This window comes from Pogona vitticeps, chromosome 2 (genome assembly GCF_051106095.1).
Source record: "Pogona vitticeps strain Pit_001003342236 chromosome 2, PviZW2.1, whole genome shotgun sequence".
Classification (NCBI taxonomy): domain Eukaryota; kingdom Metazoa; phylum Chordata; class Lepidosauria; order Squamata; family Agamidae; genus Pogona; species Pogona vitticeps.
In genome coordinates this window covers 21,259,948-21,274,891 of record NC_135784.1, presented here as the reverse complement: position 1 = coordinate 21,274,891, position 14,944 = coordinate 21,259,948, and the positions used below count along the sequence as shown (strand labels likewise).

Below are 14,944 nucleotides of genomic sequence, written 5' to 3'. Positions count from 1 at the left end.
ATAATCATTTTGTCTGACTCTCTGACTGAAAAATCAGCACACGCTCTTTCAAAAAGAGTTAAAAATGCTTCTGGACAGTCTCCCTGTTTAAAAGTAGGGAATTTATTTAGATCTGTTTTTGACAACTGCCCTTCTTAAGAGTTGGAATTTCTATTATTGTTATTGTTCTGGTTCATTAATTCCATTCTCCTGATTTCAAAAGACATTCTCTCTCTCTCTAGGGCAATCTTCTCTCTCTCTAATCTTTCCTCCTTTTCCAATTTTTCTAATTCTAGCTGTTTTATTCTTTCCTCCATCTCTAGCTGTTTCATTCTGTATTCATGTGCTTGCGCTAACTCAAGCTTTCTGAGGTCTGTTAAATCTTCTCTAGAGGACCTTTCCTCTTGAGCTGAGGAAAATCTTTCCTCTACCCCACTTGTCTCTTCATCAGAACTAACTGCCATTTCAGATGGTCTTGGTTCATCTTTTCTACTACGGGTTAAGGGCATTTTATTTCACCAAAGGCTCCTAAATCAACTTTCAAGCCTTGGTTTAAAGTCACTTTTTTCTTGTGCTCTTGGTCTGTGAAATACAGTTGCAGCCTTCTCCAGCACTGTTAGCTAGCAACTGTAACTAGGCTAGGCTTCTGCCCCTTAAGCTGGGCCTCTTGCCAAACAAAGTTCACTTATTATTCTGCCTTTGGCACCAATCTTAAATTCACACAGCTCTACCTTGAGCTAGGTTTAGCTGTTTAACTGGAGATCCCTCAGCTTTGCTGCCCTTGGTCTTCGCACTGTCCATCCCCTCAGAGTCTCCCTAAACTCTGGACACGCTGGCCAAACCACCACAGCCTTTGCTTTGGGCCACTCCACACACACATACACAATATGTACTCTCCACAGAGCTTCCCTGTCTCTGTTTTCACTCTGAAGTTTTAGCGCCCCTCTACTAGACTTTGCTCCCCTTGAGCCAAAGCCCTAGAAGGTGACCCATGCTCTCCACTTCAGATGACCCTAACCGGAGACCCCTTGCTCTGGGCATGATTTTGCCAAGGCTTTGCTGGACTACTCGCATCCCACCGCTGCCACCAATTTTATTGTAACAGCCTCCTTATACCTCACAAAGGGGCTATTACATCACACACAATCACTCTTCAGTACCACTGCCACCAACCATTCTCTCAAATGAAGCTTCAGGCCAAAGTATGATTTCAAAATAAAAATAAGATTTATTGAATACAAACAAAAGGAATGGTAAATCACTTGTATGTAAATAATAAGTCAATCACTATAATAATATAACTGTCACACTCACACACTCACAGACTCTCACTATATAGCACAGTATCACCAAGCCCTAACCGTTCCTATCTCTAAAACCCTATCAGACCCTATCACCAAACCCTATCTGGCCCTATCACCAAACCCTATCTAACTCTCTCACACCATTCACTCCCCTTATATACAACAGCTCCACCCCTTAAGTTCCACCCTCCGTCACGCCATTTATAGATGACACATAGCTTCAGCAGTGACGGGCAGGTGATGTCATAGCTGTCTGTAACAGCGACGATAATTCATTTCAGAAAAATAGTTGCTATGCAGATTCGTCGTTATGAGAAAAGAAAAAGCCCATAGGAATGCATTAAAACCCGTTTAATGCGTTCCTATGGTATGGGCAAAAAACTCACCTTTAAGCAAAAATCCTCCATACGGCCACCATTTTCACTGCCCAGTAAGCGAGGAAAGGGCACGAAAACACAGCAGGCAGCCATTTTTTTAACCCGGCGGCCATTTTGGAACTGCCGATCAGCTGTTCTAAAATCATCGCTATGCGAAAATCGGTAAGCGAAACAGCAAAATCTTCATCTCTATGCAGATTTGTCGCTAAACGAAGCGCTCGTTAAGCGAGGCACCACTGTATTTCCATGGTGTATTTACCAGAACTGATCACTAGTGGGAGCCAGAAACCATGCTACCATTTGTACAGTGGTGCCTCACTTGTCTATGTTAATTCATTCCAGCGAAATTGCTGTAGAGTGAAAAAATCGTCAAATGAAATAAAACACGCATTTAAACCCGGTTAATGTGTTCTAATGGGCTGAATACCTGCTCGTCCAGTGAAGATCCTCTATATGGCAGCCTTTTTCGGTGCCTGTAAAGTGAGGAATCCGGCCGAGAAAAAGGCAGGCGGCCATTTTGAAAGCCGGTGGCCATTTTGAAACCCAACGATCAGCTGTTTGCTGATCATCGTAAATCGAAAAATCGGTTCCCGAAACGGAACCAATCAACGTGGAGCGAAATTCCCCTATTTTAAACATCATTTTGCGATCCCAAAAACATCTAAGTAATGCAGATTCGTCATAGAGTGTGGTAATCGTCCAGCGGGGCACGACTGTATAATATATGGTATTTCCCACATTTTTCCTGCATCCATGGAGGGCGGGGCTTGGAACTGATCCCCCACGGATACCACGGTCCTCTTGTAGATCCATCTCCATGGGTTGGAGCCATCTTAAGATAGTAAGGAGAAGGTTTCAAGGGTACTGCAAAATCATGAGAAAACTCATCTTCTTTCAAAAATGTGTTCCATGGATGTGTTTGGTGGGCTTCCTGCTGTCAGTTATATGGTATTCCGTTGTGTTTTGCCTTAGTTGTTGTTGTTGTTGTTGTTGGTGTTGTTGGTGTTGGTGTTGTTGTTGTTGTTGTTGTTGTTGTTGTTCTTCTTCTTCTTCTTCTTCTTCTTCTTCTTCTTCTTCTCCCATGACAAAGTCTTACCTCCAAGAAAATGGCTCCCATTTCCCCCCCATCTGTACAGGGACTGATGGTCGCCAAGGAAGCGTGCCCATCTTCGCTCAAGAGCCACCAGGATCTGACCCAGCCTAGCAGTCAGACCGTATTTTGGCAAGTTCTTCAGGAGGAGGGCGAGAACATCAACTCGTTGGGTAAGGAGATTTTTGCTCTGGTCTCATACACATCTGCTCGTTTGATTTGCCATTTGTAAAACTGGGGGGGGAAGCAGATGAGCGAAAAGAAGAGAATCTCTGTTCCAATTCTGAGCCCATATACAGTAGGACCCTTTATCCATGGAGTCAATATCCACAGATTCACTTATCCACGGTCTTCAAATATTAAAAGAATTTTTAAAAAACCCAAATGTTTTTTTAATTATGGCGATCCCAGAACTTAGCACTAGAGGGAGCCAAAAACCATGCTAGGTATAGCATTCACTGTTATAATACAGTAGTGTTCAGTGTGATCCCTGTTTTTCAGCCTCTGTGGGGGTGTCTTGGAACCAAATCCCCCTCTGGATATGGGAGTCGTCCTGTACCTGAAAAGAACCAATACATCCACGAGTTATATTCCATTTTCAGCTTTTTTGCTTAAATATACTTCTCCTGTGGAAATTTCATGGAAAAGCAACAATATTGACAGAATATAAGTGGGATGATGAATATTAGTCATCATCTTCTGGCTTTGCCTCATAAATCTTTCTCTTGTAGGCAGGATCCTGGCTCTTTTCATCCCTCAGCCCTTCAGCTTTGTCGGCTACCCCTGCCAGGATAATGAACTCTGTCAGAAATAGACCATTTTGGTCTCTTTATTAATGTTGTTGTTAAGTAAGGAAACAGTTGGCAGAGAAGGATGGGAACCAGGTGTCGTGGTTGTAAATCTCAGTGGTGAATTGCTAGAAGTGAAGAAGTCGGCATAGGTGTTCGCTGTGTGCCAAGCTGAATCAGCGCACCAAAAAATCCAGCCTGGGTGTCCTTGGGCAAGCTGCACAGTCAGAGGGCACCCTCTAGAGGAAGGGAAGGGTAAAGCACTTCTGAATATTCTCTACCTGGGAAACCATGAAAACGGTTGCCTAAGTCGGAATGGACGTGACAGTGCATGAATTTTATATTTATTAATTAATTCCTTATTTTAAAAATAATGTCAGGGAGATCTTTTAAGTTGTCTCTTAATTTACCTGAAAAAAGGGTTATCAACAGCATTGTGTTTGGCATCATGTGATTTAAAAACCACGAAAAAACAAAAATCACCGTGATTCCCAACCCAGGATTCCCAGATGTTCTTGGACTACAACTCCCAGAAGCCTTCACCACGAGCTGTGCTGGACAGGATTTCTGCCAGCTGTAGTTCAAAAACATCTGGGCACCCAAGGTTGGGAACCACTGCTCCAGAGCCTTTGTCTGGAGTCCAAAGAATGAGGAAAATTATTCTTTCTTTGCAGATGACACGATGGGAAGGCAGGTCAAGATGGAGGATCCTCAGTGGGAAAGAAATGAGCCGATGGATGTCCCCAGAACCGCTGCCCCGGCAAGCGAAGTGAACCTGCTGAAGAGAACTGAGATAGGTGAGGAAGAATGTGGATTGAAAGAGGATCAGTCAGCAGAGAGAGACAACGGACGTAATGAGTTCAGGGACCATCTTACAGCTACAGTATGCCAGCCGTCCAAAATGTCTACGAGGGAGGAAACACCCACAACCTTCAAGTGCGGCCGAAGGTATCCTTTCAAATCAGAACCTGACCGGATCCGTACCAGAAAGAACCACAATGAATGTGTCACATCAGAAGAAACATTCCAGGAAAATGTATACTTTGATAAACAACAGAGAGCTGTAACTGGAGATATAAAACCTGAATTTTTGGAAAATGTGGAAGGAGATAATTTGGACACGTATCGTTGCGATCATCCAGAAGAGGACCCTAAGGATTCTGCGAGTGGGGAGAGTCACGGAATTCAAAGTGAGGGAGGGCTGTTTGAATGTTCTCATTGTGGAAAAGGCTTCCCTCAGAGAAGAAATTTGATGATCCACCAGAAATCTCATACCGGAGAGAAACCGTATGAATGCTCTCAGTGTGGGAAGTGTTTCCGTCAGAGAAAAAATTTGAATACACATCAACGGCTTCATACTGGAGCTAAACCATACAAATGTTATCAATGTGGTAAATGTTTCAGCCTGGAAAATTATTTGAAAAAACACCAATGCATCCATACTGGAGCCCAAGCAAAACCGTATAAGTGCTCTCTTTGCGGGAAGTCCTTCAACCAGGAAAAAGATTTGCAGGTCCATCAGCGGATTCATGCCGGAGAGAAACCGTACGAATGCTCTCAGTGTGGGAGGTGCTTCAGTCAGCAAGGAAACCTGAGGAGCCACTGGAGGATTCATACCGGAGAGAAACCATATGAATGCTCTCAGTGTGGGAAGAGCTTCAGTAGTCAAGATAACCTGATGAGGCACTGTAAGATTCATACTGGAGAGAAACCACATACATGCCTGGAGTGTGGGAAAACCTTTGGGCGGAGCAACCAGTTGAAAATCCATCAGATAATTCATACCGGAAATAAACCGTACAAATGCTCTCAATGTGGGAAATGCTTTACCCTAGGTATGTATTTGAAAAAACACCAACGCATCCATACTGCAAGCGAAACAAAACCATATAAGTGCTCCCAGTGCGGGAAGTCCTTCAACCAGGAAAAAGCTTTGCTGGTCCATCAGCGGATTCATACCGGATTGAAACTGTACGAATGCGCTCAGTGTGGGAAGTGCTTCAGTCAGCAAGGAAACCTGAGGAGGCACCGGAGGATTCATAGTGGAGAGAAACCGCACACATGCCTGGAGTGTGGGAAAAGCTTTGGGCGGAGCAGCCAGTTGAAAACCCATCAGATAATTCATACTGGGGAGAGGCCATAGAAATGCTTTCAGTGTGGGAAAAGCTTCAAAATGGTGAAATACTTGAAGAAATATTCATTATGCTCATATGAAAGCCCTCCATGTTGGAAATGTTTCATTTTTTGACTTCACATGAATGATCACCTGAAAATTGCTGTAGGAGAAGAGCCATACAGATGCCTTGAGCATCAGAAAAATGTTTTTCGTATAGTCTTTCTTTATCTGAGTATTACAGGATAATACACCAGTGGACCTGATTAATAGGATTTTGACTATTAAAGATTCGTTGGAAAATGAACCACCTCCTCTATTAAGCAAAAGGGACTGGAATTTCCCTCGCCAAAGAGGATTTGTCAAATGTAAGCAGGGCTGTTTTCTGCCAGGAGTGCCCATTATGCTGTTGGAGGAAGACCATTGGATAGAAAACCTCTTTCTCCCCTCATTCTTTCTTGTTATTTCCAAGAGGTTTCTTCATTTAAAGAAATAAAATGATTATCCATTATTAGACAAGCAATAGTTCCTTATCTGGCTGGATGTCTCAGTGGAGAGACATCCTGCAGAGCCAGAAGCTGGGAGTTCGATTCCCTCCCGTGCATCCCAAAAAATCCAGCCTGGGTGTCCTTGGGCAAGCTGCACAGTCACAGGGCACCCTCTAGAGGAAGAGAAGGGCAAAGCACTTCTGAATATTCTCTGCATGGGAAACCCTGAAAAGAGTTGCCTAAGACGGAATGGACTTGACAATGTATGATTTTTATTAATCTTAATTAGTTCCTTATTTTAAAAATGATGTCAGGGAGAGCTTTTAAATTATCTCTTATTTCACCTGAGGAAAATGGGTTACCAAAAGGATTGTGTGTGGCATCCTGTGATGTAAAAACCACCAAAAAAAATTAACAAAAATCACTGTGATTTCCAACCTTGGATCCCCAGATTTTCCTGGACTACAACTCCCAGAAGCCTTCCCCACTAGCTGTGCTGGACAGGATTTCTGGCAGCTGTAGTTCAAAAACATCTGGGCACCCAAGGTTGGGAAGCACTGCAGTCCAGAGCCTTTCTCTGGAGTCCAAAGAATGAGCAAAATTATTCTTTCTTTGCAGATGACACGATGGGAAGGCATGTCAAGATGGAGGATCCTCAGTGGGAAAGAAATGAGCCGATGGATGTCCCCAGAACCGCTGCCCCGGCAAGCCAAGTGAACCAACTGAAGAGAACTGAGATAGGTGAGGAAGAAATTGGACTGAAAGAGGATCAGTCAGCAGAGAGAGACAAGGAACCTAATGAGTTCAGGGGCCATCTTACAGCTACAGTTTGCCAGACTTTCAAAATGTCTACAAGGGAGGAAACACGCACAACCCTCAAGTGCGGCCAAAGGTATCCTTGCAAATCAGAACCTGACCGGATCTGTACCAGAAAGAACCATAATGAATGTGTCACATCAGAAGAAGCATTCCAGGAAAATGTATACTCTGATAAACAACAGAGGGTGGTAACTGGAGATATAAAACCTGAATTTTTGGAAAATGTGGAAGGAGATCATTTGGACACGTATCAGTGCGATCATCCAGAAGAGGACCCTAAGGATTCTGCGAGTGGGGAGAGTCACGGAATTCAAAGTGAGGGAAGGCTGTTTGAATGTTCTCATTGTGGGAAAGGCTTCCCTCAAAGAAGAAATTTGGTGAGCCACCAGAAATCTCATACTGGAGAGAAACCATACAAATGTTCTCAGTGTGGAAAGAGCTTCCCTCAAAGAAGAAATTTGGTGAGCCACCAGAAATCTCATACTGGAGAGAAACCGTACAAATGTTCTCAGTGTGGAAAGAGCTTCAGTCAGAGAAGAAATTTGAATACACATCAACGGCTTCATACTGGAGCTAAACCGTACAAATGTTATCATTGCGGAAAATGCTTCTGCCTGGGAAGATACTTGAAAAAACACCAAGGCATCCATACTGGAGCCGACACAAAACCGTATAAATGCTCCCAGTGTGGGAAGTCTTTCAACCAGGAAAAAGCTTTGCTGGTCCATCAGGGGATTCATACCGGAGTGAAACCGTACGAATGCTCTCAGTGTGGGAAGTCCTTCAGTAGTCAACAAAACGTGAGGCGCCACTGGAGGATTCATAGTGGAGAGAAACGATACACATGCCTGGAGTGTGGGAAAAGCTTCGGGCGGAGTAACCACTTGAAAACTCATCAGATAATTCATACTGGAGAGAAACCGTACGAATGCTCTCAGTGTGGGAAATGCTTCAGTCAGCAAGTAAACCTGATGACCCACTGGAGGATTCATACTGGAGAGAAACCACATACATGCCTTAAGTGTGGGAAAAGTTTTGGGCGGAACAGCCAGTTGAAAACCCGTCGGATAGTTCATACTGGGGAGAGGCCATAGAAATGCTTTCAGTGTGGGAAAAGCTTCAAAGTGATGAAATACTTGAAAAAAATATTCATTATGATTATATGAAAGCCCTCCATGTAGGAAATGTTTCAGTTAGTGACTTCACCTGAATGATCGCCCGGGAATCGCTGTAGGTGAAGAGACATACAGATGCCTTGAGAATCAGAAAAATGTTTTTCGGATAGTCTGTCTTTATCTGAGTATTATAGGTTGGTACTACAGTAGGACTGTTGTAGCGATTTCCCCTGAAGTCCCTATTCCCCCAGGCGTTCACTAGGTTCTCGCTCTTCTTCTTTCTTCACTGCCACCAGGTATTATTGCCTTAATACCATTTAATCATGGAAACATTTGTGCTTTTAAAACTTAAGTCATTTGTTAGATCAGGGAAGTTAACATCTGATTAATAGTCAATAAGTAAATCACAGGTTGCTAATCACTTGTATTTGAACCAATTCTTTATCTTTAGAACTCTATTAACTCTCTCTTCCATTCAGCGTTCTTGCAGATCTCTAACTCACTCTTAGTTCATTTTTAAGTTTCACACTTGGCTCTGCCTTCCGTCCACTCATAGTCTCCTTCACTGTTCATCTGTGACAGACAGGTGAGAGCGAGACTGATCGCTACAACTGTGGTATTCACAGCGGATTGGTTCCAAGCCGAAATATTAAACACTATACATTTCATAATCTGCCCCCTCTAGTGGCCAGTTCCCGTAAATGCACCCTGGATATGCATATACAGTGGTGTCCCGCATAGCGACAATAATCTTTGCAGTAAAAATCGTCGCTATACAGATTCGTCGCTATGCGAAAAAAAGCCCATAGGAATGCATTAAAACCCGTTTAATGCGTTTCTATGGGCAAAAAACTTACCTTTAAGCAAAAATCCTCCATATGGCCGCCATTGTCGCTGCCCAGTAAGCGAGGAACGGGCGCAAAAAGACAGCAGCCGGCCTTTTTTTTACCCGGCGGCCATTTTGGAACCACCGATCAGCTGTTGAGAAAACATGGTTATGCGAAAATCGGTAAGCGAAACAGCTTACTGATCATCGCAAAGCGATTTTTTCCTATATAAACCATCGCAATGCAATCGCTTTTGTGATCGCAAAAACGTAATCGCTATGCAGATTTGTCATTAAACGGGGCGCCCGTTAAGCGAGGCACCACTGTACTGTAAATAGGTGTTCATTGGAGTATTTGGGATTTTCAGGCAGCAGATAAATGAACCAGTGGATACTGATGCCACGGATAGCGGGGTCCTACTGTATTTTGAATATCCTACAGGTGGAAAGGCCCAGTGGCTGGGCCAACTGGAGCTTTGGTTCCCAATCTTGGTTCCCCAGATGTTCTTGAACAATGACTCCCTGAAATCCTGGTCAGCACACCTAGTAGTGAAGGATTCTGGGAGTTGTAGTCCAAGAACATGGTGCCTCTTCAGGTAGCTTTCAAAAGTTCTATCTGACAGGCACTTTGAAATACTTTGAAATAGTAGTTTTGTAAAAAAAAAATTCTTACCCTATCAATACGGAGACTTTTCCTCCCCAAAAGTACAGAAAATGAGAAAAAAGAATGGGCAGTGCACCAGATAATGTAACAAAACCTTTTCCATTGTTGTAATGTAGAACAGTTTTTCGACCGCTGTTAGTGAGTAATAGGAATGAATTACTGATGGAAAATAACTTCCAAACTCTTGACTGTCAGTAACTCTCGAGTGTGGGTTCTGAGCCTTGTCCCTCTGTGAGGGTTTGATTTGTGGCTCTTTTCTTTATTCAAATAAATCAGGAAATTTTTGTACTTTAGAAACAGGTGTGGTGTTTATTGGAGTGTTCAACAAATAACTGGTGTCAACAAAGTTATTCCAACGTTTTTGTTCTTCCAACAGTGAGTCAGCAAGGGGCTTCCATTCTTCATCCAGAAACAGGTTCCCTTCCCCAGCGTTCCCTGGACCCGGCCAGTCTATAGAGAAGTTCGGGTCTACCGTATGTCCCGCTTCACCTTCCAGCAGGGTTATGGTGTCATCCTCCCGGTCGTCCACCCACACGGACCATCCAACGGGTGTGGAGGTCTTCCGGGTTCCCCCCAGCATCCCTTCTTCCTCATTTCGCTCACCCTCCATTCCAAACTCCTTTCTCTCTCTACTTCTTTTTCCGCTCAGCTTTTGCCTCCACTGTCTGGCTTCCGCTTCAACCCCGATAAGACAGTCTCGGGGGATTTCTCTCCTCTTTAGGCACTCTCAGCCTCTCCCAAGCTCCGGTCCAGGGATCCTCCATCCAGACCCATTCCCAAGCTGGAGGTAACTGTTCCTCCCTCCTTTTTATATCTGCTGTTCCCGCCTCTATCTCCACCCTCTTCTTCCCTTCTATTCCCGCCATTTCCCCCTGAGTTCCTTCAGCCGTTAACCTTCGTATTTCTCCTTCTAATTTGGATGGAAAAGCAACAAAATTGGCAGAGTATGACTGGTATGATGAATATTAGTCATCATCTTCTGGCTTTGCCTCATGTATCCTTCCCTTTAAGGCAGGATTCTGGCTCTTTTCATCCTTCATCTTTGTCGCCTACCCCTGCCAGGACAATGACCATTTTATTCTTTCAGTGACAGGATAAATTTAGCTTCCAGAATATACAGGGATTGCTTAATACACCAGTGGACCTGATTAATAGGATTTTGACTATTACAAATTAGTTGTAAAAATAACTGCCTCCTCTATTAACCAAAAGGGACTGCAAATTCCCTCCCCAAGGAAGATTTGTGAAATGTTAGCAGGGCTGTTTTCTGCCAGGAGTGCCCATTATGCTGATGGAGGATCATCATTTGATATAAAACATCTTTTTTTCTTCATTCTTTGTTGTTTTTTCCAATTGGTTGCTTCATTTAAAGAAATAAAATGATAATCCATTATTAGGCAGACATTGGTTCCTTATCTGGCTGGATGTCTCAGTGGTTTAGGTATCTGGCTGCAGAGCCAGAGGCTGGGAGTTTGATTCCCTCCCGTGCATCCCAAGAAATCCAGCCTTGGTGTCCTTGGGCAAGCTGCACAGTCACAGGGCTCCCTCTAGAGGAAGGGAAGGGTAAAGCACTTCTGAATATTCTCTATGTGGGAAACCCTGAAAACGGTTGCCTAAGTCAGAATGGACTTGACAATGCATGATTTTTTTTATTTGTAAGTAGTTCCAGAGAGAATGTAGTAAGCAAAGAAGCATTAAATAACATTGAGTGTCTGCCTGTCTTGGAAGAGCTGGACAGCGAACCAACCCTAGCAGAAATAACTGCGGCCTTGGATGCCGTCACCTCCGGCAAGGCACCTGGAAGGGACAACATTCCTGTTGAAGTGCTGAAATGTGGTAAGGAGATCATCACTACCGAACTGTATGAAATCTTTTGCCTCTGCTGGAGGGAAGGTGGAGTACCACAGGACATGAAGGATGCAAACATTGTCACATTGTACAAGAACAAAGGAGACAGGGGCGACTGCAATAACTACGGTGGCATCTCTCTTCTTAGCATTGTAGGGAAGCTGCTTGCCCGTGTGGTGCTGAAGAGGCTCCAGATGCTTGCAGACAGAGTCTATCCAGAATCACAGTGTGGATTTCGAGCTAATAGATCCACCACTGACATGGTATTCTCCCTCCGACAGTTGCAGGAGAAATGCAGGGAACAACAACAGCCACTCTTAGTGGCCTTCATAGACCTTACAAAAGCATTTGACTTGGTTAGCAGGGATGGCCTTTTTAAAATACTTCCCAAGATTGGATGCCCACCTCGTCTCCTTAACATCATCAGATCCTTCCATGAGGGAATGAAAGGCACAGTAGTTTTTGACGGTTCAACATCAGATCCCTTTGACATCCGAAGTGGAGTGAAACATGGCTGTGTCCTCGCACCAACCCTTTTTGGGATCTTTTTTGCTGTCATGCTGAGGCATGCCTTTGGAACTGCAACAGAAGGTGTCTTATCTCCGGACTAGATCAGACGGAAAGCTCTTTAATCTCTCCAGATTGAGAGCAAAGACCAAAGTCCAACTGAAATGCATGCGGGACTTCCTCTTTGCAGATGATGCAGCCATTGTTGCTCACTCTGCTGAAGACCTCCAACAACTCATGAATCATTTCAGTAAGGCCTGTCAGGACTTTGGACTAACAATCAGCCTGAAGAAAACACAAGTCATGGGCCAGGGTGTGGACTCAACTCCTTCTATTGCCATCTCCACACAAGAATTGGAGGTTGTTCATGACTTTGTGTACCTTGGCTCAACCATCTCTGACACCCTCTCCCTGGATGTCGAGCTGGATAAACGCATTGGCAAAGCAGCTACCATGTTCTCTAGACTCAGAAAGAGAGTATGGCTCAATAAGAAACTGACGACACATACCAAGATCCAGGTCTATAGCGCCTGTGTCCGGAGCACACTCCTGTACTGCAGTGAGTCCTGGACCCTTTGTGCACGTCAGGAGAGGAAGCTGAACACCTTCCATATGCATTGCCTCCGACGGATTTTTGGCATCACTTGGCAGGACAAAGTTCTAAACAGAGTAGTCCTAGAACGAGCTGGAATATTCAGCATGTATACGTTACTGAAACAGCGACGTCTACTTTGGCTTGGGCACGTCGTGAGAATGGCTGATGGTCGAATTCCAAAGGATCTCCTGTATGGAGAATTAGTGCAGGGAAATCGCCCCAGAGGGAGACCACAGCTGCGATACAAGGAGATCTGCAAGCGGGGTCTGAAGGCCTTAGGAATAGACCTCAACAGATGGGAAACCCTGACATCTGACCATTCAGCCTGGAGGCAGGCAGTGCTTCACGGCCTCTTCCAATTTGAAGAGACCCTTGTCCAGCAGGCCGAGGCAAAGAAGAAGTCACAAAAGCAGCAAAACCAGGGAGCTGGACAGGGGACAGATTGGATTTGTCTTCAGTGTGGAAGAGATTGCCACTCTCGAATTGGCCTCTTCAGCCACACTAGACGCTGTTCCAAGTCCTCCATACAGAGCACGACACCATAGTCTTTCGAGACTGAAGGATGCCTAACTAACTAAGTTCCTTATTTTAAAACTGATGTCAGGGAGAGCTTTTAAATTCTCTCTTATTTCACCTGAGGAAAAAGGGTTATTCAAAGCATTGTGTTTGGCATCCTGTGATGTAAACACCACCAAAAAATTTAAAGGAAATCACTGATTCAGAACCTTGGATCCCCAGATTTTCCTGGACTACAACTCCCAGAAGCCTTCCTCACTAGCTGTGGTGGACAGGATTTCTGGCAGCTGTAATTCAGAAACATCTGAGCAATCAACGTTGGGAACCACTGCTCCAGAGCCTTTCTCTGGAGTCCAAAGAATGAGCAAAATTATTCTTTCTTTGCAGATGACACAATGGGAAGGCAGGTCAAGATGGAGAATCCTCAGTGGGACAGAAATGAGCCGATGGATGTCCCCAAAACCGCTGCCCCGGCAAGCGAAGTGAACCTGCTGAAGAGAACTGAGATAGGTGAGGAAGAAAGTGGAATGAAAGAGGATCAGTCAGCAGAGAGAGACAAGGAACCTAATGAGTTCAGGGACCATCTTACAGCTACAGTTTGCCAGCCTTTCGAAATGTCTACAAGGGAGGAAACACCCACAACCCTCAAATGCGGCCGAAGGTATCCTTGCAAATCAGAACCTGACAGGATCCTTACCAGAAAGAACCACAATGAATGTGTCACATCAGAAGAAGCATTCCAGGAAAATGTATACTCTGATAAACAACAGAGGGTGGTAACTGGAGAAATAAAACCTGAATTTTTGGAAAATGTGGAAGGAGATCATTTGGACATGTATCGGTGCGATCGTCCAGAAGAGGACCCTAAGGATTCTGCAAAGTGAGGGAAGGCTGTTTGAATGCTCTCAGTGTGGGAAAGGCTTCCCTCAGAGAAGAAATTTGATGATCCACCAGAAATCTCATACTGGAGTGATCCCGTACAAGTGTTATCAGTGTGGGAAGAGCTTCAGTCAGAGACGAAATTTGAATACACATCAACGGCTTCATACTGGAGCCAAACCATACAAATGTTGTCAATGTGGAAAATGCTTCATCCTGGAAAAATATTTGAAAAGACACCAAGGCATCCATACTGGAGCCAAAACAAAACCATATAAGTGCTCTCAGTGTGGGAAATCCTTCAACCAGGGAAAAGCTTTGCTGATCCATCAGCGGATTCATACCGGAGACAAACCATATGAATGCTCTCAGTGTGGGAAATGCTTCAGTCAGCAAGGAAACCTGATGAACCACTGGAGGATTCATACTGGAGATAAACCACATACATGCCTGGAGTGTGGGAAAAGCTTCGGGTGGAGCAGCCAGTTGAAAACCCATCGGGTAATTCATACTGGAGAGAGACCGTACAAGTGCTTTTCGTGTGGGAAAAGCTTCAAAGTGGAGAAATACTTGAAGAAACATGAAAAGATTCATAACAATCATATGAAAGGCCTCCATGTTGGAAATGTTTCAGTTAGTGACGTCACCTGAATGAGCATCCAGAATCAATAAGGAGTCATTTTCTCCCCAAACTTACAGAAAATTACAAAAACACAATGAGCACCAAATACTGTAACAAAACCCCTTCCCACTGTTGTAATGTGGAACAATTTTTCGAATGCTATAAATGAGTAATAGAAATGAATTACTTATGGAAAATAACTTCCAAACTCTTGAGTGTCAGTAACTCTCTCAATCTGGAGTGTGAGTTCTGAGCCTTGTCCCTCTCACTTTAAAAAAACTAAATCACCATGAATCTTGTACAGGGTAATTTATTTTGCCTCACTGGGTATAGGGAGCATCGGCACGTACCACTTTTGCATTTTTTAAAAAATATAATGTTTCCATTATAAAAATGTCTTGAGTCTTCCCTTAG

At 44.1% G+C, this 14,944-nt stretch overlaps 1 protein-coding gene across 1 annotated transcript in view; it reads left to right on the top strand.

The window, feature by feature from the left end:
- LOC140704015 (uncharacterized) overlaps positions 1-14,924 on the top strand; it is a 32,261-nt gene extending 17,337 nt beyond the window's left edge. Inside the window, 7 exon segments of the mRNA XM_078386823.1 lie at positions 2,797-2,923; positions 4,213-5,763; positions 6,758-8,045; positions 10,060-10,112; positions 10,285-10,350; positions 13,417-13,539; positions 13,841-14,924. Of these exon segments, the coding sequence (XP_078242949.1) occupies positions 2,797-2,923; positions 4,213-5,763; positions 6,758-8,045; positions 10,060-10,112; positions 10,285-10,350; positions 13,417-13,539; positions 13,841-14,559 (3,927 nt within the window). The 3' untranslated portion in view covers positions 14,560-14,924.
- The last annotated feature ends 20 nt before the right edge of the window (positions 14,925-14,944 follow it).